Source organism: Malania oleifera, chromosome 2 (genome assembly GCF_029873635.1).
Source record: "Malania oleifera isolate guangnan ecotype guangnan chromosome 2, ASM2987363v1, whole genome shotgun sequence".
In the NCBI taxonomy this organism is placed as follows: Eukaryota; Viridiplantae; Streptophyta; class Magnoliopsida; order Santalales; family Ximeniaceae; genus Malania; species Malania oleifera.
In genome coordinates, this window is record NC_080418.1 from 139,963,018 (window position 1) to 139,989,501 (window position 26,484).

The window sequence follows — 26,484 nt, forward strand, 5'->3', positions numbered from 1 at the left end:
CTGTGCTGGAGTGACATTCACTCATAGAGTCCAATTGCCCACTAAATCTTAAAAAACAGGTTTGATGCGTATCCTACATGGATGTTTAACAAGTGACTTTGCCCCCACTAATGGTGCATGCATGAATGTATGCTAGTTGTTGTTATATTATTAAAATTCTCAATAATTTCCTACAATTTTTTCTATTACTTATATTTGAGAGTGATGTGGGTAAGCATTTATTTTAAGTCCACATTTGTTTCATAGGCTAAAGCAGAACAGGTTTGGTTCAGCTCTCATAGACCATGTTTGGTACAGCCAAATGAGGGGTTGGACAGGCTTGAGGGTGTCCGGGGGTGGGGGGGTTGAGCAATCCTTATTGCATGGACATGAGCTAGGTGGGGATTTCCACCCAAACCAACCCTGCAATCGGCTAGGAATGACCAAGGCCAATGTGTTTATATTTCATTCATATAAATACCAGAGTAGAAAAAGAACCCACTCATCTTCTTTCTAAATGGCAGGCCAAGGAGGACAGAATAACGTCATAGCCAGTTTAATCCATTTCTACTCACTCCAATCCGGTCCTGTGAAACCTAGTCCTATAAAGCAAACACATTGTCAAAATACAACTTAACAGTTTGACCATGGGGATACATTAATGTTGGAGAAGTTCAAACCTTGAAAAGGTTGGGAGGAATTTGGGATGGGGAGCAGGCTACTGCCATTGTGTAGCTCAAGTCTAGTGGACCACTTAATGCATTTTAATAAATATATATAAACACACACTAAATATTATTATTGATATTTTTTCATTGCCCGAGTGACCGAAGTTCTTGGATCCACATCGTTGCTGGTCGTGACTTGCGATGGAACTTGAATTCAGCTTTCACAATGCACATATTAACACCTACTTGCCATCCTATAACCTCTTTTTCTTAAGTTACCCTGCATCAAAACCAGATCGTGAGTATTCTTCCTTGCGAAGAAAAGCACCCTTGGAGAATCCTCACTCACCATTCCATATTTCCATGTAATCTGTACCTGAGGCATTTAGATCTAGAACCAAGCAGAACAAAGTGGGAAATATCTCCTTTAACGTAACCCTTTTTACACCAAACATTTGCCAAGGGTATAGATTCTTTCTTCTCCCAACCTTAAAAATGAAACCCCAATAGTTGATATTGTTTCTGCTTCCAACCTCAAATAAAAGTTTATGCTCCAAACCCACTTCACGCAGTCCTTCCACGTCATCAGCGCCCACTTTGACAACTCTGTTTGATTACCACTTTACCTAAAAGCTTAACTTGTTATATTGTGGGCCAACAATATGTGTCAAACTTTGCACTCCTGCAGCTTGATTGCATATGAAAGATAAAAACAAATGATAAATAATACCCATTACAGGAAATAAGATAATTATAATTTTTTTCAGTAAAGAAAGTATATATTAAAAGGGCATCTCAAGGGATGCCAAACCTAAGTACAAGAAATCAACCACCCTGAAGGGTGTCTCAAAAATGAAAAATTACATTAAACTCATTTGCTACAATGCAACTAGTAACTGCAGTAAACCACTGCTCTTTGCTGAACTGAAGCATGGAATTTGAATTTTTTAAAACCCTTGTGTTCCTCTCTTTCCAAACACACCAGAAAATTGCGAGAAGAATGAGAGACAAAGTCTTTATCTTTTCCTTTGTTGCCCAAATCCCTCTCCAGGCCCAGAGCTCCTCTCCAACAGATCTAGCAGTAACCCACCGTTGTCCAATAAGAGTCAAAGCCACATTCCAAAGATTTCTAGTCCAGGGGCGATGGAGAAGGATATGGTCTACTGATTCTGCCTCAGCCATGAAAAGTTGCATCTGTTGGCAATGGAGTACCCCCTTCTCTGCAAGTTGTCCAGGGTCAAGAACTTATTGTGAGGTGCTTCCCAGGTTAAAAACGGCGACCTTATTAGGGGCATCTGTCTTCTGTAATTGAGGACAAGGGGAGTGTTAACCACCACAAAATAAATACGGCAACAAGACTAGAACCAAGGACCATTTGGTGGCAACTATAGCTCTAATACTATGTTATATTACCATTTTACCTAAAAGCTTAAGATGTTAGGTTGTGGAGCAAAAATGTATATCAAGTTCTAACAAACTCAAATGACCCTCTTCCAGAGGCCACCTTTTTTGATAGCAAATGTCCATGGCCTTGTACTCACTAAAGCCCTTCTAAATTCCCAAAATCCCCTTGTACTAAGGTCTCTCTCTCTCTGGTAAATATGAACTAACTGGAATTTTTTCTCTTATGAGTTGCCCCAAAGAGAAACCCTCTGTTTATTCGGCTTTTTTCTAACCCAAACTATGATATGGAAAGAGACAAAGTTTGTTCAAAAAATTGACAGTGTACTTTCGATAAGAGTCAATGTTTCCCTTTTAGAAGGATGATGTATAACAAAATTTTGACTTGATATATTATTTTTGTTTTATTCTATGCATGCAACAGTGATATCCATTTCTTTCAAAATTGTAACAATTTTTTAATAAATATTTCAAGGTGGGAAGATGGACTACGTGAAAGGGTTGAGCATGATTCTGCTGGAAATGTTAAGACACAGATTGTCAGATCTCCTTTTGTCCAGGTATTTTTTTACAAAAAAGGCCTTCCATGTTGAAATTATTTTCTTTCATAAATTGTGCTATTTTCATGAATTCTGTAGATTCCTCTTGGAGTCACTGAAGATAGACTCATTGGATCAGTTGATGTTGAAGAGTCAGTAAAAACTGGAACAACAGTATTTCAACCAGGCCTTCTTGCTGAAGCTCATAGAGGGATTCTGTATACTGATGACATTAATCTTTTAGATGAGGGTATTAGCAATTTGCTTCTTAATGTGCTGACTGAGGGGGTTAATACTGTGGAAAGAGAGGGAATCAGTTTTAGGCACCCATGCAAGCCACTGTTAATTGCTACTTATAACCCGGAAGAGGGTGCTGTACGTGAGCACTTACTAGATCGTGTTGCAATCAATTTGAGGTGAAGACCTTGTATCCAGCACTTTGGTTGAACACTCAAATGGAAGCATTTTTGTATATTTATATTCAATAGTCCTAATTTCTGGCACTGGGAAATGATTTACAATATTTGACTTCTATTTTTCTTTCTGCTGATGACAAACTTCTGCAGCGCAGATCTTCCAATGAGTTTTGAAGATCGTGTTGCAGCTGTTGGAGTTGCAACGCAGTTTCAGGAACATAGTAATGAAGTTTTCAAAATGGTTGAGGAAGAAACAGATTACGCAAAGACTCAGGTAACTCTGAAATAGCTCGAGTTTGATTATCTACAAGCTGCTCTTGAATTATTACTTGCACAGATTTTTTTTTTTTTTAGTGTGAAATAAGCTCCAGATATAAAACCAAGCTGGTAAGGCAATAAAGCCAATACATCAGTCACTACAATACAAGCTTCAAACAGCAGCTATAGAACTAAAACAATACAGCTGAAAAACAACCAAACAGCAAAAACTAGAGTAACACAGCTACTAAACACAAGAAACAGAACATTTTCAAGCATACTGAAATTACAACTTGCGGCAGTCATCAGCAGGGGACTTCTTCATGACTAATGTTTGCTTTGACGTCATTAACCCCAAGAATTGCAATTGAATCTGGATTAGCAACCATTCCTTCAAAAACAAGTTTGTTCCTAGCAATCCACAAGTGGTATATAGTTGCAACCCATAAAGTTTCTGTATTTCCATTCCTTTAACACCCATAGTAGAAAGCCTGTTAAGCTTGTCATCCCAATTTGACAATACACCTTGAAAGCTCATTATTGTATTAGCATTCTGATAGGCTTAATAGGGATCTGAACATTCAAAAAATAGATGCCTTCTAGTTTCATAACGATTCCCACAAATCTTACAAATGGGATCAATATTATTTTTCCATTTAGCAATTCTATCCATTGTATTTAACCTGTTCCTTAATGCAAGCCAAGCCACAAATGCATGTCTTGCATATTGTGTTTAATCCAGAGTACTTTAGCCCAGGTAACTGTAGTATTTCTCTCTCTTATACTGTCCCAAGCAAGATGAAAAGTAAAAAGTTCAGTTGCTGTAAGCTGCCATCTAATTTTATCATACATCTCCTTGATTTGAATAGTTTCTAAAGAAGAGTAAAATGAAGCTTTATTTACAGTAACTCTTCTCAAAGGATGCCAAGATAATTGATGAAGCATGCCATTGGATGAAATGCCCATCTCTACTGGAAAGTGTAAACCAAAGTGTTGTACAAGAGGGCTAAAGTTATGCCAGTTGTCATAAAATATATGGATTGACTGCCCCTTTCCTGTCATGAACTTTATATTTGGATAAGCGTATTCTCTAGATTTAAAAATGTTTCTCCATGTCCAGGAACATCCAAGAGATATTTTAGCTGTCCATATACTATTCCATTCCAATTTATAAGTGTGAATCTAAATCACCCATAAGAAAGACTTTGAGGCACATATATGCCATAAGAGTTTATTGCAGTTGCTGTATTCCTTGTTTGAGTAATCTTATACCCAAATCACCCTCATTTAAAGGCGTGGATAAATCCTTCCATTTAAACTTGCAACTTTTAGTGTTCCATTTATTTGCCCTCCATAGAAATGTCTTGAATTTGCTCCCCAATTCAGGAATAACAGATTGAGGAGGAAATAATGCTGAAGACCAATAACCAAAAATACTCTGGAAGAATTGATTTTATTAACTGCAATCTACCAGACTAGGATGGATACTTGTGTCCAAGTATGAGTTCTACCAGAGATTTTTTCTACTAAAAGTTCACAACCAGCTCCACTGATTCTCTTTGTCATCAAATGTAAACCCAAATATTTGACTGGAAGTTTCCCTCTTTTGAGTTGAAGCACAATAGAAATTTCTTGAACCATATCATGACCAGCCTAGAGCAGAACATCTCAGATTCAGCTTGGTTACCCTTTAAACCTGACAACTTAGAGAATATGTACAAGGCGTGTTTAATACTCTGGGCTGATTTAAAGTCTCCATGAGCTAATATTGATAAGTCATCTACAAAACAGAGATGAAGTAAATTGATCTTCCTGCACTTTGGATGAAATTTCCACTTGTCATGAATTGCAGCATACTGTAGTATTCTGGTTAATAATTCCATCAACATGACAAAAATATAGGGAGAAATTGGACTTGTCTAGTTCCCTCTTTCCCTTAAAAAAACCTTTAGCAGCACCATTGATTTAAATGGAATATGAAGGCGATGTAATACACTCCTTTATCCATTCAATGAAAATTGAAGGAGTCTCGATGCATCTTAAAACCTAAATGAGGAAATCCCAGCGAACAGTATCAAAAGCTTTCATCAGATCCACCTTAAGAGCAATCCTGGGAGATTTAGCATTAGTATGATATCCTTGTAACAGCTGTTGGGCTGAGAGGATGTTATCATGTATGCTCCTGCCATAAAAACAGTTTGGTTTGGAATAACAAAGGAGCCAATACACTGCTGCAGTCTATTCGTCATGATTTTAGTTATGCATTTATATACCAGATTACAGCATGCAATAGGTCGAAAGTCCTTTGGATGTGCAGGATTCTTTATCTTAGGTACCAAGGTTGTAAGAGTTGTATTTTCTTGTTTAAGAAGTCTAGCATCCTTGAAGAAAGAAAGAGTAGCTTCTGTTACATCACAACCTACTATCTGCTAGCATTTCTTTTAAAAAAATTGCATTGTAACCATCAATTCCTGGGATTTATAGTCAGCAAAAGAAAACATGGCCTTTCTACTTCATTGCTGCCTACTTGTTTACTAAGAATATTCTTTTCACTTTCTGACCAAGCAAAGTTTATAAGTTTCCTTAACAAAACAGGATTAAATTCCAGTAACTCGTGATCTTGAGCGCCCAAAAGATTAGAGAAATACTCAATGATAAATAGATTTCATCAGGAGAGGTAATTTTAGCCCCATCAGCATTTAGGGATCTTAATTGAATTCTAACCTTTTTATCTGCCACTGTTCTGGAGAAGAACAGTTGAAAAATCTGAATATCTAGCCATGCCTTATACTATTGAGTTAATCTGGTTGAGGAATATGTTGGAGGAACTTGGGTATCGAAAAACACTTGTCAGCATTATCTATGTTGAATAAGGGGACCAACTAGCTGATTTATTCACGAAGCCTTTTGGAGCTGCTTAAGTTAAATATATTTGCAACAATCTGGGAACATGTTGTTAGAGGTTATTTATGTCGTTTAGTATTATTATTGTGTTAGTATGTTAATTAGTGAGAGTTAGTAAGGGTATTATTGTCATTAGAATGTATTTAATTTGTATTAGAAATATAAGGAGAGACCTATCTTCAAGTTTGGTCATTCATTTTGATCAAAATATCAACATGGTATCAGAGCGTGATCCAACCTAAACCCTATTATACTCGGCCGTCGCTGGAAAACACATTCCTGTTGCTGTCCTTTTCAAATCCACCTCCACCCTTCATTATTTCACAAAACCAACCATATACCCAAACACATAACCCTCTAAAGCCTAACCCCACAAAACCCTATTGCCAGAGTCAAGTGCCGGCAGTGCCAACCCCACATGCCGGCGCGCGAGAGAGTTTCCAGCCACCTTTTTTTTCTTTTCCTCGGCCATGTTCTGATTCCTTTTTAGACAATATTATCAAACTGTTGGGCAATTTTGTTGCTCAATTAATCCAACCTTTTTTTACCATGCACTCGTGATAATATGTTAATTTCTGCTCATTGTTTGTAAAGGATTCTTTGTGAGTTTCTTGGAGCAGTGGTGGTGTTCTTACGTCAAGTTGTGAGGCTGTGGTAGTGCTATATTAGAAGGTGAGTTGTTCACCTTGTTCGTGGTTGTGTTGGTGCTTCACATAGTTTGTGATTGTCCCGATTAGTTTTTACTGTTCTTCCTGTTTGAGATTGGTGTGGCTGCAAGTTTGTGAGTGTTGCGATGGAGTCCACGAATCCCAAAAATCTGTTTCCCATATCATTGCCACAAATAACCACTCAAAGTTGGACAGAAAGAATTATGTTCAATTGTCTAAAGTTGTTCAGGTTTAATTAGCAGGATTAGAAAAAGCTGACCATTTGCTCCAATCTGATCCTTTTGATGAGAAGAGAAAAGAAGTTTGGATTCAAGAAGATGCCTTGATTGTTTCCCTCTTACGGATTTCCATGGAGCCACATATTGCACGGATGTGTATGCGTCTAGATACATGCGATGAGATTTGGGACTATGTCAAGCTTCTACACTTTAGTAACATTACACGTATGTATGATTATCACAGGAGTACTTTCAGTTACAACAAGGAGATAGGAGTATTGTAGATTATTTTGGAGAGATGAAGCGTATTCATGAGGAGCTTAATGTCTTGCAACCTATAACTGCTGATGTTCATGCGATGCAGAAGCAAAGGAAGCAGATGACAGCCCTTCTAATTTTAGCAGGCTTGAGACCCAAGTTTGAAGCAGTCTGGTCCCAGATACTTAGTAGTGTCGAGCTACCATCATTGCTGATGTTTATTCTTATGCTCTTCGTGCTCCCTTTAGTACGCATTCTCCTGCTCTTGCATTTGGCTCTGAGAATACAGCCTTTGCTACATAGGGCGATTCTAGTTCTCTACCAAACAACTGCAAAAGTTATCGAGGTGGTTCGAGTGGTCGTGGTGGTAGAGAAGGACGAGGTAGAGGCTTGCAAGTGGACTCATTGTGGATGCAGTAACCATACTATTGAGTAGTGTTGAGATCTCCAAAGTAGACCTTTACGTGTTTCCAATGCAGCCACCACCGACTTCACACCTTTGGGGGCAGACGATGCAGCCACCACGGACTCCACACCTTTAAGGCTGAGTGGGGGGCAACGTGCTATATGCATGTCAGAGGAAGAGTATTCCAAATTCCAGCAGTATCAAGCATCACAACAAGCTTCTCTTCCCATTGCATCTCTTGCCCAAACAAGTAATCCCACAATATGCTTGCCATCTTGTACTTCTCGTCCTAGTCCTTGGGTCATAGACTCTGCTGCCACTGATTATATCACGGTATATCTAGCTTTTTCTCCACTCTTCAATATCCTGTAAATTTACCTTGTGTTACTTTTGCTGATGGATCCACCATTGCTGTCAAGGGAATTGGGACTGTAAATCCCACTTCTATTATTTCTCGTCCTTCGGTTTGTATATTCCCAAATTTCCTTTCAATCTTATGTCTGTTGGCAAGATTACTAATGTCAATGGAAAAGCAAATATCAAAGCAAAAGATCTCTTTCCTTACTTCAGCCCACAATTATTTCCTTATTTCTCAATTCATTATTTTGTACAGTCAGCATATATTTAGTTTACATGTATAGGGTTTGACAGATTATACATGTATAGGGCTAGAATCATGCTAGAACTTATTTACTTTCCATGTATAGCATTCTTGTAAAGTCTATATATAATATACAGAACTCAAGGCCAAACCATTCGACCATTCACACAATACTTTGATGTGGTATCAGAGCCAGCCGACTGCTAAGTTTTTTTTCCCTTCGAATTTTTTTGGTTTTGGAGGTGTCTCTTGTTTCTGTGGCTGCTGTGGTTTTTGTTTTTTTTTTTTTTTCTCTTCTAGAATTTTTATGTTCTCTGTTCTTTCGGTATTTCTGTGGCTGTTGGCACAACAGGTTTTCTGGTTTGCCATTTATTTTAGTGCAGGCAACAGCTTTCTATTGCTGTTTCTGGTGCTTCTCTGTCTCGACACAGTAGGTTTCTGTCCTTGTGATTCTTAGCACAACAGGCAACAGATTTCCATTGCTGTTTCCGGTGCTTCTCTGTCTCAGCACAGCAGGTTTCTGCCCTTGTGATTCTCGGCACAGCAGGTTTCTTGGTTCAAGATTTATTTTTTAGTTCAGGAAGGTTGGTCTTGGTTCTCTCTGCTGCTGTTTCTGGTGCTTCTCTGTCCTTGTGATTCTCGGCACAGTAGGTTTTTTCGTTCAAGATTTATTTTTTAGTGCAGGCAGATTGTTCTTGGTTTTCTTTGTACCTGCGTTGATTTATTTTTTGGGCTTCTAGATTTTCTGGTGGTCTTTTTCTTTCGGCACAGTCTGTTTTTTTGGGCTTCTCAATTCTCTCCTTCATTTAGCATGGACTCCGCACCTGTGCGTGCCAAGTTTACGGGCAACAATTATTCTACATGGGTGTTTCAATTTGAACTTTTCCTGAAGGAAAAAGATCTTTGGGGTCATATTGATGGCACGGATTGTACACCCAATCCTAATAAATTCAAGGTGTTAGCGGCTTCTCCTTCATAGGCTGTGCTTGGTGCCAAGGATTCAGTGGCTTGTCCTTCATGGGTTGTGCTTGATGCTCGGATTATGTCTTGACTTCTTGGCTCAGTTGAGCCTCATATTGTACCCAAGTTGCGACCTTATCGCACCGCTCAATCCATGTGGACTTATTTAAAAATAGTATATCATCAAGATAATGGTGCCCGTCATTTTTTGTTTGAGCATGCGATTGTGTCACGGGCTAAGCTTGTTCAGGGCATTATGCTTGCCTATGACCGCTTATCTCGTGTGTTTGGGATGGGTTTCCATCATGTAAATACTAGTGTAGGGTTATTTTCTAGTATTTCTTTCATTGTAAGCCAAATAAGGCAGTATGACTCCTCGGTCACTTTGATGTTTCCTAGTGCTAGAGTGAGAATGGCCTAGAAAGCTCTTTAGGGGAGGGTGAGTGTTCATCAATCATTGTAAAACTCACTAGCAATTGTCAACGTGCTTAGCCTACTTGCCTCCCTCGCTAAGTACAACATGTCAACGGAGGATTTGTTAATGAATTACGTTTGCTTCAATATTTACTGCTTGGTTGCCACGGCTTTCATGAATTGATTATAATTTCCGCTGCTATCTGATTGAATGTTAATGAAAGTGTTCCGTGGATGAATGTTGGTAAACAAAAGGCTGGCTAGTTAAGCAAGAGTGCTTTAGCTAGCGCCGCACGGCCCTTCACAACGGTGTGAAAAAGGCGGACCGTGACATTTGGTATCAGAGCCCAAGTCGGTGACACTTGGTGAAAGCCCAAGGTTGAGTTGCTACGTGAATTCGATTGCCTTCGTTGTTGAGTTTGGAAAGCTTTGGTAAGTGACCATGGCACCAAACAATGCTGAGAGGATCAGCGTGCTGGAAGCACAGGTTGAAGAGTCAACCAACACTATGGCCGCGGAGGTGGCCCAGATGAGAGAACTTGTTGATGAAGTGAGGGGATCACAAAAACATCAAGCAGGTTTGATAGGCGACATGTCAGAGGACTTTCGCCACACTGTGGAAACTTTGCAAGCCCGGATGGCAGATCTGGATGCAAAGGTAAATGTGATGGTTCTTGCTATGGGGAACTCCAACACTCCGGGAGTTAGCAAGACCAAGGTGCCAGAACCCAGGACGTATGGGGGTGCCCGAGATGCCAAGGAGTTAGAGAACTTCTTGTTTGATGTGGAGCAGTACTTTCGCGTTGTGAGGATGGCCTCAGAACAGGCAAAGGTGGATACTGCAACCATGTACTTGGTTGGTGATGCCAAACTGTGGTGGCGTACCAAGTACAGAGAAATTGAAAATGGAAGCTGTGTGATTGATAGTTGGGCAGACTTGAGGAGAGAGCTCAAGGCCCAATTTTTTCCTGAAAATGTTGAGTATAATGCAAGGAGAAAACTGAGAGATCTCAAGCATACGGGTTCAATCAGTGACTATGTGAAACAATTTTCTGCTTTAATGTTGGATATTCGGGATATGTCGGAGAAGGACAAGTTGTTCTATTTTCTAGAGGGGATGAAACCGTGGGCAAGAACTGAACTTCATAGACAAAGGGTTCAAGACTTGTCAACTGCACAAGCGGCTGCAGAACGCTTGACAGACTACGCTGGTGATGAGACCACTTCGTCCAAACGGTTTGGCGGAGAGGGAAACGGTGGAAAGTCTTTCAAGAATGGCAAACCCAAGAGTGGGGGAGCCGACCCTAGTTCATCAACCTCACAGGAAGCTTCGTCGTCTCGAGGGTTCAACACACCCAATGGAAAGGGGAAGAGTAAAATTGAGTGTTTCTTGTGTCGAGGCCCTCATAGAGTTTTTGAGTGCCCTCACAAAGCATCACTTAATGCCTTACAAGCTTCCATTGTAGAACAGGCAGTGGAAGACGATGGGGAAGAGGATGAAGCCCCGAGGGTGGGTTCAGTGCGGTTAGTGAACGCATTGGAAAAGCAGGCCAAAATACCGAAAGTTACACGAGCAAAAGGGTTAATGTTTGTGGACTTGAGGATAAATGGGAAGAGTACTCGCGCTATGGTGGATACGGGAGCTACTCATAATTTTGTTTCGCAGTTGGAAGCAGGAAGACTCAACTTATCCTTAGAGAAGGATACAGGACGCGTGAAAGCAGTTAACTCTGTAGCCCAGCCTACTCTGGGAGTAGCCAAGCAAGTGGTGATAAAGCTTGGACAGTGGGAAGGTCACGCGAATTTCACAGCGGTGCCATTGGATGACTATCCAGTCATTCTAGGAATGGAGTTCCTAATGGGGACGAGGGCAGTGCTGATGCCTTCGGCTGGTTCCCTGTGTCTGATGGGAGATCACTCGTGCATGGTGCAAGTCGTTGCAACAAAAGGAGACGAAGGGAAGTCCCTTTCAGCTATACAACTCAATGAAGGATTGGGTCAGGGTGAGCAGACACGTCTAGCCACGGTGGTGGTAGACAAAGAAGTAGGCCAAGAGCTGGAGCCTACAACCATCCAAGCGGTGTTGGATGAGGATAAGGAGGTGTTGCCGGATAAGCTGCCTCAAAATTTGCTTTCACGACGGACTGTGGAGCAAGAGATCAAGTTGTTATCAGGAGTGAAACCACCTGCTAAAAGGCCATGTTGGATTGCGCCTAGAGAGATAGTAGAGTTGGGGAAACAGCTTGATGAAGTGGAAGCGGGATGTGTTCGCCCTTCCAAAACACCGTTGGGAGTATCGGTGTCGTTTCAGAGGAAACGTGAAGAGCATCTACGGAAGGTGTTCGACAGGCTGAAGGGAAACAGTTTGAATATGAAGAAGGAGAATTTCTCTTTCGCTCGGCGGAGCAACAAATTCCTTGGTCAAGTCGTTGAACAAGGTCGTATCCGGAGGGGTATGGAGAAGGTAAGGAGGATTCAAGAACGGAAGATCCCCACAACAGTGAAGGAGTTGAGTTCCTTTCTTGGCCTTACTAGTTACTGCAGGAAGTTCGTTAAGGGGTATTCGCGGAGAATGACTCCAATGACAGGACTACTGGGGAGGTATTATTGGCCGCACACGCGGGATGATGTGGTTGATTATACCAAAACTTGTCTCACTTGCCAACAAGACAAGGGGGAGCGGAAGAAGTATGGTACTTTCATGGCCGCACCAAAGTACTGTTCGGCAGAGGGGACGACACAATTGTTCCTTGTGACTGTTGTGAAACATTGGGGTTTTCCCCAAGTTATTATTTGTGACCAAGATTTAATGTTCGCTGACAACTTCTTAACAGAGTTTTTCAGGATATTCAGGTCACACCTTGACATCTCTTCGAGTTATCATCGACAGACAGACGAACAGATGAAGAGATTCAGAGAGCTGCTAGATGAGTACTTGTGCCATTTTGTCAACGACAACCAGAAGAATGGCGTGCAACTACTTGATGTGGCTCCATTCTGTGGCAACGCCCAAAGGCGCTCAACTATCAACAAGAGCCCTATTGAGCTTGTTACAGACCAGCTGCCGCTGTTACCTCACACAGTGGGCGAGCCGTACAGACGAAAGAGTCCTAAGGCGTACATCTTCACCAGTGAAGGGAGACAGAATGCAGACTTTGCCCAAGCCTATCTGGAGAAAGCTTCTAAGCAGATGAAGAAATGGGCAGAACAGGAGAGAAGACCGCAGTTTCATGTCAACTTCCTCAAGCCATTCAACGCCAACACCAACAACCTGAGCAGGAGTCAGTCAAACAGCGTAGAGTTGAAGACAGTGCCACCTGACAGACATGATGTTGAAGAGATCCTTGCAGACAGAATGTTCATATCCTCAAGGAAGAAGCGGCAGAAGTTCCTAGTGGAGTGGAAATGCCTTGATGACAAAGAAATCAGCTGGATTTTGCGGAAGATATTCAACTGTTCGTGGACAACTTTGAAGTGTACCTACCGCCAAAAGTCTACGAGGACGTCGACCGCATAAGTGGGGGAGAATGTCACGGGCTAAGCTTGTTCAGGGCATTATGCTTGCCTATGACCGCTTATCTCGTGTGTTTGGGATGGGTTTCCATCATGTAAATACTAGTGTAGGGTTATTTTCTAGTATTTCTTTCATTGTAAGCCAAATAAGGCAGTATGACTCCTCGGTCACTTTGATGTTTCCTAGTGCTAGAGTGAGAATGGCCTAGAAAGCTCTTTAGGGGAGGGTGAGTGTTCATCAATCATTGTAAAACTCACTAGCAATTGTCAACGTGCTTAGCCTACTTGCCTCCCTCGCTAAGTACAACATGTCAACGGAGGATTTGTTAATGAATTACGTTTGCTTCAATATTTACTGCTTGGTTGCCACGGCTTTCATGAATTGATTATAATTTCCGCTGCTATCTGATTGAATGTTAATGAAAGTGTTCCGTGGATGAATGTTGGTAAACAAAAGGCTGGCTAGTTAAGCAAGAGTGCTTTAGCTAGCGCCGCACGGCCCTTCACAACGGTGTGAAAAAGGCGGACCGTGACAGATTGCCATGTTTCAACATGACAATCGTTCCATCCAAGACTATTATTCGGGGTTTCTGACTCATTGGAACGAATATTCTGATCTGGTTACTGCGGATGTTCCTGTTGCCTCTTTTCTCATTATTCAACGTCTTCACGAGACTAGTCGTCGTGATCAGTTTCTTATGAAACTCTGCCCCGAGTATGAATCTATTCGCTCGTCTTTGCTGAATCGCTCTCCGGTTCCTTTATTTGATGTTTGTTTTGGTGAGTTACTTCGTGAAGAACAACGACTTAGTACTCAAGTTACTTGGGCACAATATCATGGTAGTTTAGGGTCTGTCCCTATGGCTTATGTTGCTCAACAACGAGGACTGCCTGTGCATTCTACCACCTTGCACTGTTTTTGCTACAAAGAATTTGGGCATATCGTTGCTAATTGTTCCAAGAAATTCTACTATTATTGCAAGAAGAAGGGTCACATTATCAAAGATTGTCGTATCCGCCCACAAAATTGTCAAGCCCAAGCATTACAAATTTCTGTTGTTGTACCCACCTCACAGTGACTTTTGCGGCCCCCGCCTCTTCTTCAGGTGACTCTTCTGTTCCTGCACCTCCTACAGCGAATTACTGCACACCCAAAATGGTGCAACAAATGCTAATTTCGGCATTATCAGAAATGGGGCTCCAAGGTAACAATTCTACTAAACTCTGGTATGTGGACTCGGGTGCCTCTAATCACATGACGAATAATCCCACTACCCTGTGTCATGTTCAACCCTATGCTAGTCAATCTGCTATTCAGTCTACCAATGGCAGTTCATTGCCAATAGCTGCTGTCCGTGATGCCTCTTCTAAGTTCACTAATGTGTTTCTTGCTCCTCAGCTTTCCACGAATCTTTTTCCTGTTGGTCAATTAGTTGATAACAATTGTGCTGTTAATTTTTCTGGTAATGGTTGTGTTGTGCAAGACCAAGTAACGAGGGAGCATATCACAAAGGGACCTAAAATGGGGTGCTTGTTTCCACTACTTTTTCCTATTCCAGCATGTTCTCTAGTTTCTTCTTTTAAGTCTTTTGCTTGTAATAATGTTTCAAATCTTAGTATGGTGTGGCATCGTCGTTTAGGCCATCCCAATACTCAGATCTTATCTCGTGTATTGAACTCTGGTTTACTTGGTAATAAAGAACGTTCTTCTTTATCTCTTGAGTGTGCCTCTTGCAAACTTGGTAAAAGTGAAACTCTTCCCTTCCCTTTGCATGCTAGTAGAGCTTCTCAGTTCTTTGATCTTATCCATAGTGATGGTTGGGGACCTTACCCGGTTAGTTCACATGAAAAAATTTAAATACTATGTGACTTTCATTGATGATCATAGCAGATTTACTTGGGTCTACTTTCTTTGCTCTAAATCTGAGGTTTTTTGTACTTTCACCAAGTTTTTAGCGTATGTTGACAATCAATTTTCTACTTCTATTAAGACATTATGCACAGATTCTGGTGGTGAATATGTGTCTATTGAGTTTCAGGAATTTTTGGCTTCTAGAGGTATTATTCATCTACGTTCATGTCCCGCTACTCCCCAACAAAATGGAGTTGCCAAACAGAAAAATCGTCATCTCGTAGATGTTGTACGTACTCTCTTGCTAGAATCCTCTGTTCCATCCTTGCTCTGGGTTGAGACTCTGAAAACTGCTACTTAGTTATGTTGGAAAGTTTCAAAATTTATCTAGCCAACTCTGTTCCATCCTTGCTCAGGTAGCATCCTGGCACTGAACATGTGCCTGAAATTCAAGAAGCTATGGATCATCCGGATTGGAAGTTAGCAATTCTTGAAGCGATGAATGCACTACGAAACAACAGTACTTGGGAAATTGTTGATTTGCCAAGGGAAAAGAAAACCGTAGGGTGCAAGTGGGTGTTTACAGTTAAATGCAAGGCTGATGGCAATATGGAGAGATAAAAGGCAAGACTCATTGCAAAAGGGTTTACACAAACATATGGAATTGACTATCAAGAAACTTTTGCTCCAGTGGCCAAGATAAACTCAATCTGAGTGTTACTCTCCTTAGTTGTGCATTCTAACTAGTCCTTACACCAATTGGATGTAAAGAATGCTTTTTTAAATGGAGATCTAGAGTATGAAGTGTTTATGGGATTATCACTAGGTTTTGAAGGTAATCTTGGCAGAGATATGAAAAAATCATTGTATGGGCTCAAGCGATCTCCATGAGCTTGGTTTGAACACTTTGGGAAGGCTATTAAGGGTCATGGTTACAGCCAAGGTCAAGCTAATCACACCATGTTCTATAAGCACTCGAGTGAAGGGAAGGTTGCTATTCTAATTGTCTATGTTGACGATATTAATTTGACAGGTAATAACAGCAAGGAACTTGAGAAATTAAAACAGATGTTTGCTATTGAATTTGAGATTAAAGACTTGGGTGACTTGAAGTATTTTCTCGGTATGGAATTTGCAAGGTCAAGAAAAGGTATTTTTGTTTCGCAAAGAAAATATGTGCTTGACTTGCTTGGAGAAACAGGTTTACTAGGGTGTAAAGCAGCTGAGACACTTATAGAGCCTAATCTTAAACTACAACTTGCGAAGCCTGAGGAAGTGACCAATAGAGACCAGTACCAAAGATTGGTGAGGCTACTTTATCTATCACATACACGTCCTGACATAGCCTTTGCCGTCATTATGGTAAGCCAATTCATGCACTCACGAGGGCTTGACCACTTTGATGCAGTTTATAGAATCCTGAGATATTTAAAGGGAACTCTAGGAAAAGGTCTATTGTTTGAAGACCATAGACATCTACAAGTTGAGGTATACACTGATGCAAATTGGGCTGGGAGTATAATCGATTGAAGATCAACTTCTGGTTATTGTGCCTTTGTTGGTGGAAATTTGGTTACATGGAGAAGCAAAAAACAAAATGTGGTAGCTAGGAGTAGTGCAGAGGCAGAATTTAGAGTAGTTGCTCATGGAGTTTGTGAAGTGTTGTGGATTAAAAAATCATTGGAAGAATTGAAAGTCACTAATATGCTACCTATGAGACTGTATTGTGATAACAAATCTGCCGTAGCCATTGCACACAATCCAATGCTTCATGATAGAACAAAACATATTGAGGTCGACAAGCATTTTATAAAGGAGAAGCTGGACAGTAGACTGATTTGTTTACCCTATATCTCTACTACTGAACAAGTAGCAGATATACTTACAAAGGGACTACCAAAGAAGAAATTTGAAAATTTGGTTGGCAAGTTAGCTATGGAAGACATCTTCAAACCATCTTGAGGTGGAGTGTTGGAAAGTTTCGAAATTTATCCAGTCAACTCTCCTTGATTATAGGAAAAATCTCTGTAATTATGTAAATAATGCTGCAAATCAGGCAGCATGCTGGCACTGAACATGTGCCTGAAATTCTGGCAGCATGTTCCTAAATTTTGGTAGCATGTGCCTGAAATTCTGACAGCATTTAGGTGCTGGAAATCTGCCTGAAAATATGGTTCCCACTATGTAAATTTCTTCTATATAATGAAAGCAAACCCTATGGAAGGGACATTCAGACAAAAAACTGACAACTTCATTAATCGTTTACCTTCTCAAGTCCTACTCATGGAGTCTCCCTATTTTCGCTTATTTGCTAAGCAACCTAGTTACGATGACCTCCGTACCTTTTGTTGTGTCTGTTTTGTTCATTTACCTCCTCATGAGCGATATAAATTATCTGCTCAATCTGTTCAATGTGCATTCTTGGGATATAATGTGTGTCAAAAGGGATTTGTTAGCTATGATCCTACATTACATTGTACATGCATTTCTAGGAATGTTATTTTCTTTGAAAATCAATATTTCTTTCCTGTGTCCTCTGTACCCTCCTCTTCTACTGCGACGCTCCCCTCCTTTGAGGAGCAGTTTTTAGATCCTCATCAAGTCAGTTCTTGTTTTAAACCAAGTATTGTGTACACATGACGCTCCCGCACACAGTCTCTTCCGGTAGCTCATCCAATATATGATCCTACCATGCTCTAGATTCAATCAGTTGCAGCACCTCTAGAGCTTTTGGTACGTTGCTCTTCTCAAGTGTCTGTACCCCCGGATAGGTATGGATTTCCCTCTTCAAGTTCTGGCGATTCTGTTTCAACTCTTACTGCAGCATTGTCCAATTTAGATATTCCCTCATCCTACTCACACGCTGCCAAGCATGATTGTTGGCGACAAGCTATGTTGGAATAAATTGCCGCTCTAGAGGCCAATCACACCTGGGACATTGAGCCTTGTCCTCCCACCATTGTTCCTCTGGGTTATAAATGGGTTTACTCAGTCCAAGTCCAATCTGATGGAAGTTTGGATCGTTGCAAAGCTCGCCTTGTTGCACTTGGGAATAATCAGGAATATGTTGTCAATTATGAAGAGACCTTTCCTCCTGTGGCTAAGATGACTACTGCTCGTACGATTTTGGCTATTGCTGCTTCCAGTGATTGGTAACTACATCAAATGGATGTCAAGAATGCTTTTCTTCACAGGGATCATAAAGAGTGTATTTATATGAAGCCACCCCCAGGCTTGTTTCCCTCTCCAACTTCACATGTGTGTAAGCTTCATCGCTCTCTTTATGGTCTCAAACAAGCTCCGAGGGCCTGGTTTGATAAATTCCGCACCACTTTATTACAATTTTCATTCATGCAGAGTAAGTATGACACTTCATTGTTTCTTCGGAAATCATACATGGGTATTGTTGTTCTTTTGGTTTATGTTGATGATATTGTGATTACTGGTTCCAATTTTGCTTTACTTGCTCAGCTTAAGACTCATTTCTCAGAGCCCTTTTATATGAAAGATCTATTTTCTTGGTCTTGAGGTGAATCGTAGTCCCTCGGATATTTCACTCAATAACATAAGTATGCTAATGACTTGGTGGCCACAATTGGCCTTCAGAAGGGTACTTCTATTGATACTCCCATGTAATTAAATGTCAAGCTTGGCAAAAAGGAGGGTGACTTACTTGCTAATCCCAGTTTATACCGAAAGTTGGTGGGTAGTCTTGTCGATCTCACCATTACTAGACCAGACATTTCTTTTGCTGTACAACAAGTCAGCCAGTTTCTTCAGACTCCTCGTCATCTTCATTTGGCTGCTGTCCGTAGGATCATACGCTATGTTCAGAGCACTTCTGCCTATGGTTTATTCTTCTCTGCAGGAAATTCTACTCGCCTTGCTGCTTACAGCAATGCTGATTGGGCTGGTTATGCGGATACACGTCGCTTCATCACTAGTTGGTGTGTGTTCTTAGGTGATGCATTGATCTCTTGGAAGAGTAAGAAGCAAGACAGAGTTTCTAAGTCATCGACAAAATCTGAATACCAGGCAATGTCTTTTGCTTGTTCTGAAATTATTTGGCTTCTTGTTGAGCTAGATTTTTCTGAGACCAATCCTACACCTTTACATGCCGATAATACGAATGCTATCTAGATCACGACCAATCTTGTCTATCATGAGCGCACGAAGTATTTTGAAGTCAATTGTCACTCCATCCGTGAAGCATTTGGAGCTCGTGTTATCACTCTTCCACATATTTCCACTAAATTACAAATTGCGGATATCTTCACCAAGGCTCTCACTCGTCATCAACATTGCTTCCTAAGTAGCAAATTGATGCTTGTTGATAAACCTGCATCAATTTGAGGGGGGGCTGTCAACGGAACAGCAAACAGAAAAGCAAAGGATTTCTTTCCATACTTGAGCCCACAATTATTTCCTTATTCCTCATTTCATTATTTTGCACAATTAGCATATATTTAGTTTACATGTATAGGGCTTGACAGATTATAGTTTACATGTATAAGGCTAGAATCATGCTAGAACTTATTTACTTTACATGTATAGCATTCTTGTAAAGTCTATATATAATATATAGAACTCAAGGCCAAACCATTCGGCCATTCACACAATACTTTGACAACTAAATCATAGAATTGTTCAGTGACATTCTTCCCTAATTCTATAGTTATTCAAGATTTGAAGACGAGGAAGACGATTGGCAAATGACAGGAAGCTGATGGACTTTATTACTTTGAGCTTCTACCTCCTTCTACTGCCTGCACTGTTGTTGCCACACGTCTCCAAATTCATTGATGTCTTGGTTATCCTTCGCTGGAAAAGTTAAAACGTCTTGTTCCTGATTTGGGTTTTGTATCTAGTCTTGATTATGAGTCTCATTAGTTGGGAAAACACCATCGTGCCCCTATTGCTTGTCAAGTTAGTAAACGGGTTGCAAGCGCTTTTATGTTAGTTCATTCTGATGTTTGGGGTCCTAGTAAGGTTGTCTACAAGTTGGGTTTCTTGTACTTTGTAACCTTTGTGGATGATTATTCAAGAATGACTTGGCTATATTTAATAAAAGATAGTTCGAAGTTATTTCATGTATTTTGTGTCCTTTGTTATGAAATAAAGACTCAAGTCGGTTTTCTAGTTCAAATACTTCAAAGTGATAAGCCTAAAGAGTATTTCAGTGCACAATTCACCACTTGTATGACTCAGTTTGGTATTGTCCATCAATCATCGTGTCCACGCTCCTCAACAAAATGGGGTTGTAGAAGGGAAAAACATACATATCCTTGAAATCACTCACACCTTACTTCATCAAATGCATGTACCTAAAGTGTTTTGGAGTAATGTTGTACGTACTGCTTGCTATCTAATCAACAGGATGCCATCCTTTGTTCCTAGTAGTAAAATTTCCTACTCCATTCTCTTTCCTAATTAACCTTTATTCTCTCTCCCTCCTCATATATTTGGGTGTGTATCCTTTGTTCATCAACAAACTCCTAGGGTGGATGTGTTGGATCCTAGTGCTATAAAATGTCTTGCTGGGCTACGCATACACTCAAAAAGGATATCGTTGTTATAGTCATGTGCTGCACCGCTTTTTTTTTTTTTTTTCTGCCGATGTTACCTTCTTTGAGTATACACCTTACTAACACCCAACCCCCGAGTGCTTCTAAGCTCAATGAGTCTCTTCTTGTGCCTAATCTTCTAGATTCTACCTTGTTGTCCTTGCCCAACCGACCATCTGAGTCTCCGTGTAGTTCGAGTTCTTCTCGTCGTCTTGATCATTCTAATTTGCAAGTGTATTCACGACGGAAGCTCCAAGGAAGAGAGTCCCCTCTAGCTTCTACTACCACACCTTTGGTTTCCTCGTCTGATGATCATATTTCCTATGATGTTGATCTTCCCATTGTTGTTTGGAAAGGTAAAGGCACATGTACTCAACATCCCATTTCCAACTATGTTTGTTATGACTTCTTATCACCCTCCTATTATTGTTTTGTTATTACCCTATCATCTACTACCTTTCCTAAATCTTTTTCATAATCCTTAGCCCACTATGGGTGGAGTAATGCTATGGTTAAAGAGATGAATGTTTTATTACCTGACAATGACATTTGGGACTTGGTACCTCTTCCTCCTGACAAGTCTATGGTTCTCTGTCGCTAGGTTTACACTGTGAAAGTCAACCTTGATCGTTATGTGGCTCGTCTAAAGGCCCATCTTGTTGCTAAGGGGTATACTCATGTGTATGGTCTAGATTACTATGACACTTTTTCTCTGGTTGTTAAACTTACATTAGTACGTTTGTTCATCTCCTTGACTACTACTGATCCCCTGCATCAATTAGATGTGAAGAATGCCTTCTTGGCTCTTGCATGATGACCTTGAGGAGGAGGTCTATATGAAGCAACCACCTAGGTTTATTGCTCAGGGGGAGTCGGGTTTAGTGTGTCAGCTCAAGAAGGCACTATATGGTTTAAAATAGTCTCCCAAAACATGGTTTGGTCGTTTCAATGCTATAGTACTTGAGTTTGGTCTTCAACAATGTGCAGTGGATCGTTCTGTGTTTTATCATCATACTTCATCAGGTAGGATCCTTCTTGTTGTTTATGTGGACGATATTGTTATTACAAGTGATCATGATAAAGGTATTCAAAGTCTCAAACTTTTTCTATAGACTAAGTTTCAAACCAAAGATGTGGGGTTGGGCATAGAAGTATCTTGATCTCGTATAGGAACTATTTTTTCACAAGGGATGTTCTTGATCTGTTGGATGAAACTGGATTGTGGGATCTAAACCGGTTGATACACCCATGGATCCTAACAGCAAGTTAGTTGCTAAATATGGGTGATTTGCTACCTAATCTTGGACAATACCATTGACTTGTTGGAAAGTTGAATTATCTCACAGTCACTTGATCGTATATATCCTTTGCAACAAGTGTTGTGAGTTAATTTGTAGATTTCTCGAGGACAAGTCATTGGTATGCAATAATTCACATCTTGAGATATCTCAAAGGTGTTGTAGAAATCCCGAGTGTCTTGGAGTGATTTAAGGGATATTTATGTAGAGAATTATCTATTATTGAGAGAGATTATTTTACGAGATTGTTTCCATATTTAGCATATCCGATTGTATTATAAGTATAATGTATCAGCTTGTACAAATTATTCCTTCGAGAAATACAAAAAACCTATTTTGATTTCATGGTATCATAGCTACGGTTTCTATAATCCTAGTTAACGATGGTAGAAGGAGCCGTCAACAGCAGAGGGTCGAGCACCTCTGAAGCTCTCGACGGCGAAACTGAAGCCACCTCCACCTTGAAATCGAATGGGCTAGACAGCTCGTCCTTCCCATTCTCGGTGGAGAGACTGAACGGAAAGAATTTCCGTGAATGGGCTTAGTGAATCAAACTCGTGATTGACGGCAAAGGAAAGTTAGGCTACCTTACCAGTGAGAAGAAGAAGCCCGCCTCAACCGACGCTGCATTTTTGCAGAAGTGGAAGTCGGAGAACTCCATGGTGACTGCATGGCTTGTGAACTCCATGAAACCTTCAATCAGCAAGACCTATCTGTTCCTACCATCGACAAAGGACGTTTGGGATGCTATCCGAGAGACATACTCAAACGTTGAAAGCTACTCTCAAATCTTTGAGATCAAAACTCAGCTATGGCAAATGCGGCAAGGAGAAAGAGAAGTCACAGACTACTATATGGAGATGACGAATCTCTGGAAAGAACTCAACCTGAGCATTAAGGAAGAATGGGAATTCCTTGGAGATAGTGTCCAATACAAAAAATGACTCGAGAATGAATGAGTCTTTGAATTTTTTGCCGAACTCAACCGAGACTTGGACGAGGTGCGAGAGAGGATTCTCGGCCGACGTCCTCTGCCTTCAACTCAAGAAGTTTTCTTGGAGTTGAGGCGAGAGGAGAACTGGCACAAAGTGATGTTGAAGGAGCTGATTCTGATCGGAAACAATGGACCCAAAATGTCTGCCCTCATTTCAAGAGGCACTCCTGCTAGGACAAGCCAAAAAATGCAAAAAGGAAAACCCTAGTGTGAGCACTGCCGCAAGCCGGGCCACTCAAAAGATAATTGCTGGGAATTAAATGGGAAGCCCGCAAATTGGAAGCTAAGATAGAATCCCAAAAATCGTGGCCACCAAGCTGCTATTGATAACCTAGCCGAGAAACCACAAGGTGAGAAAAATAATAATTCTACATTTCCACTTCAAGTTGAGCATTCAATCCAGAACAATTGGAGCAACTCTATAAAATGTTCTCTACCATTCAAGCATCGGGTTAGTCTTCCACACGTATTCCTTCTGGTTCTTTAGCCCACCGAGGTAATTTTTTGACAGTATTAAATACCATCTCTCATTACAAATCACCATGGATAATTGATTTTGGTGCCTCTGATCATATGACCAATTCCTATCATCTATTCTCATCCTATTCACCTTGTGCTGGAAATTTGAAAGTTAAAATTGCAGATGGATCACTCTCATCTGTTGCAAGCAAAGGGAGTATTCAAATCTCTGATTCTATAACTCTAGAATCGGTCCTACACGTCCCTAGGCTGTCTTGCAATTTGTTATCCATTAGTTAGTTGACAAAATATTCCAATTGCTCTGCTAAGGAGTGTGAGGGACTTTATTACTTTGAAGAGGCGAATATGAGTGAACAATGTTAAACTGCTATTTGTAATTCTGTATCTATTTCTAGGGATAGTGAAATTTTGTTATGGCATTTTAGGATGGGTCATCTAAATTTTCAATACTTAAAACGTTTATTTCCTTCCATTTGTTCAAATAAGACATCTTCTGATTTTCGGTGTGAGATTTGTGAACTTGCAAAACACCAATGTAATTCCTTTCCAAAATCCACATACAAACCATCCAAACCGTTTACTATAATGCACAGTGATTTATGGGGGCCCTCACGCTCTCTTAATCGCACACTCACACAAAATGGTTTGTTACTTTTATTGATGATCACACTCGTATTTGTTGGGTTTACCTGTTGAAATATAAAACTGAAGTCTGTTCTATTTTTATCAATTTCCACTCCATGATTCAAACACAATTCCAAACTCACATTCAAATCTTGCATACTGATAATGGTACAGAATATTTCAATAATATCTTAGGAAATTATCTTCAAGAAAATGGAATCATCCATCAAAGTTCCTATGTGGATATCCCTCAACAAAATGGGGTTACCGAATGCAAAAATAGGCATATTCTTGAAGTAGCTCGGGCATTGATGCTCACTACAAATATGAAAAAAATATTTTTGGGGCGATGCCATTTTAACAGCTACATATCTCATTAATAGAATGCCTAGTCGAGTTCTTTCTTTTTCCCTCCTCTCTAAAAATTCCAAGAATGTTTTCCCAACTCTCGGCTCAACTCCAATCTCTCCCTAAAAATTTTTGGGTGTATTGCATTTGTACATGTTCATGCTCACAATAGGGATAAATTGGAGTCTCACACCATTAAGTGTGTTTTTATTGGTTACTCAAAGGCTACAAATGTTATGATCCTATCATAAAAAACTTGTTTGTTAGCCTTGATGTCACGTTCTTTGAAACCACTCCTTACTTTCAAAAGCCCTCTCTTCAGGGGGAGAAATGGAGTGAAGATTGGTTCTTTGATTTCTCTATTGATGAATCTGTGACATACACTGAGTCTGTCAACATCATTATCATTACACCATTTCTTGATCTGTCATGCACAAAAGACCACTTAAACTCAGGGGGAGATGTAGACAAACAAAATAACAAGGAGATACTTGTTTACTCAAGGAAGCCAAAATCAAAGAAGAGGGATAATCTCATACCTGGGGCATGAAGAGAGTTGGAACCGGTGATAGCTTCGAGCGACCATGAGTCCACGCCTAATCTCGATCAGGTAATAGATCCAAATTGCCATAAGCTTTCTTTTGATAAGTCTGCACCTAATGACATCAGTTTACCTATTGTCCTCAGAAAACAAACTAGGTCATGTACTCTCCATCCCATTTCAAAATTCATGTCTTGTAAAACTCTGTCTACAGGGTGTCGTGCTTTTACCTCTAACCTTGACAAGATAAAAATTCCAAAGAATATCCAAGAAGCCTTGGAGATTCCTGAATGGAGGGAAGCCGTCATGGAGGAAATGCGGGCGTTGGAAAAGAATGGAACTTGGGATGTTATGAATTTTTCAAGAGGGAAGAAGTCAATAGGCTGCAAATGGGTCTTCACGGTGAAATATAGAGCTGATAGGATAGTTGAACAGTATAAAGCCCGTCTTGTTGCAAAAGGGTTTACACGGGCCTATGGCATTGACTACAAGGAGACGTTTGCACCTATGGCAAAATTGAATACAGTTCAAGTTCTCCTGTCCTTGGCGGCCAACTTGTATTGGCCACTTCAACAACTCGACATTAAGAATGCATTTCTAAATGGCGAGTTAGAAGAAGAAGTCTACATGACAATACCACCAGGTTTTAGTGAGAAAGGTGAAGAAAACAAAGTATGTAAACTCAAGAAGTCCCTATATGAACTCAAGCAATCTCCTAGAGCATGGTTCGATATATTTGCAAAGGTGATAAAGAACCAATGATATCGACAAGGGCAATCAGATCACAGTGTGTTTTTCCAACAATCTGAAAGTAGGAAGAAAACAATTCTAATTGTGTATGTTGATGATATAATCCTAACTGTAGATGATACAATGGAGATGGAAAGATTGAAGAAAGCCCTAGCTGTTGAGTTTGAAGTTAAAGACCTGGGACAAATGCGGTACTTCTTGGGAATGGAAGTTGCTAGTTCAAAAAAGGGTATCAGTGTCTCTCAGCGAAAGTATATCCTTGATCTCCTAACCGAAACTGGCATGCTTGGATTCAAACCTAGTAAAACCCCAATTGAAGCAGTAAAGAAAGTTGAAGACTGTGGAATATCGGTTGAAAAGGGGAGGTATCAGAGATTGGTTGGTAAACTAATCTATCTATCACATACCAGACCCAACATCGCATATGTAGTAAGTGTGGTAAGCCAACACATGTATTCACCAAAGGAGACTCACCTAGAGGCTGTGTACAAGATTCTTAGGTATCACAAGGGTTCTCCGGGCAAAGGACTCTTCTTCAAGAAGTGTGAAAGCAAGGAAGTAGAAGTTTTGACATATGCTGATTGGGTAGGATCAGCGGAAGATAGAAGGTTTACCACCGGATATTGCACCTTTGTATGGGAGAATTTGGTGACTTGGAGGAGTAAAAAACAGAATGAAGTGGCTTGAAGTAGTGCTGAAGCTGAGTTTAAGGCAGTTGCACAAGAGATACGTGAAGGACTGTGGTTACAAAAACTTTTGAAAGAACTACAGATCACGATGAAATTTCCTATCAAACTCTACAGTGATAACAAAGCAGCCATCAGTATCTC

General features: G+C 40.4%; 1 protein-coding gene across 3 annotated transcripts in view; it reads left to right on the forward strand.

Annotated features, from left to right (window-relative positions):
* Window positions 1–26,484, forward strand: part of LOC131149469 (magnesium-chelatase subunit ChlD, chloroplastic) — a 60,648-nt gene that overhangs the window by 18,215 nt on the left and 15,949 nt on the right. For all 3 annotated transcript variants that reach the window (XM_058099922.1, XM_058099924.1, XM_058099923.1), the window contains exons 3-5: window positions 2,524–2,608; window positions 2,687–3,003; window positions 3,154–3,277. In XM_058099922.1, the coding sequence (XP_057955905.1) occupies window positions 2,524–2,608; window positions 2,687–3,003; window positions 3,154–3,277 (526 nt within the window). The remainder of the gene's footprint in view (window positions 1–2,523; window positions 2,609–2,686; window positions 3,004–3,153; window positions 3,278–26,484) is intronic.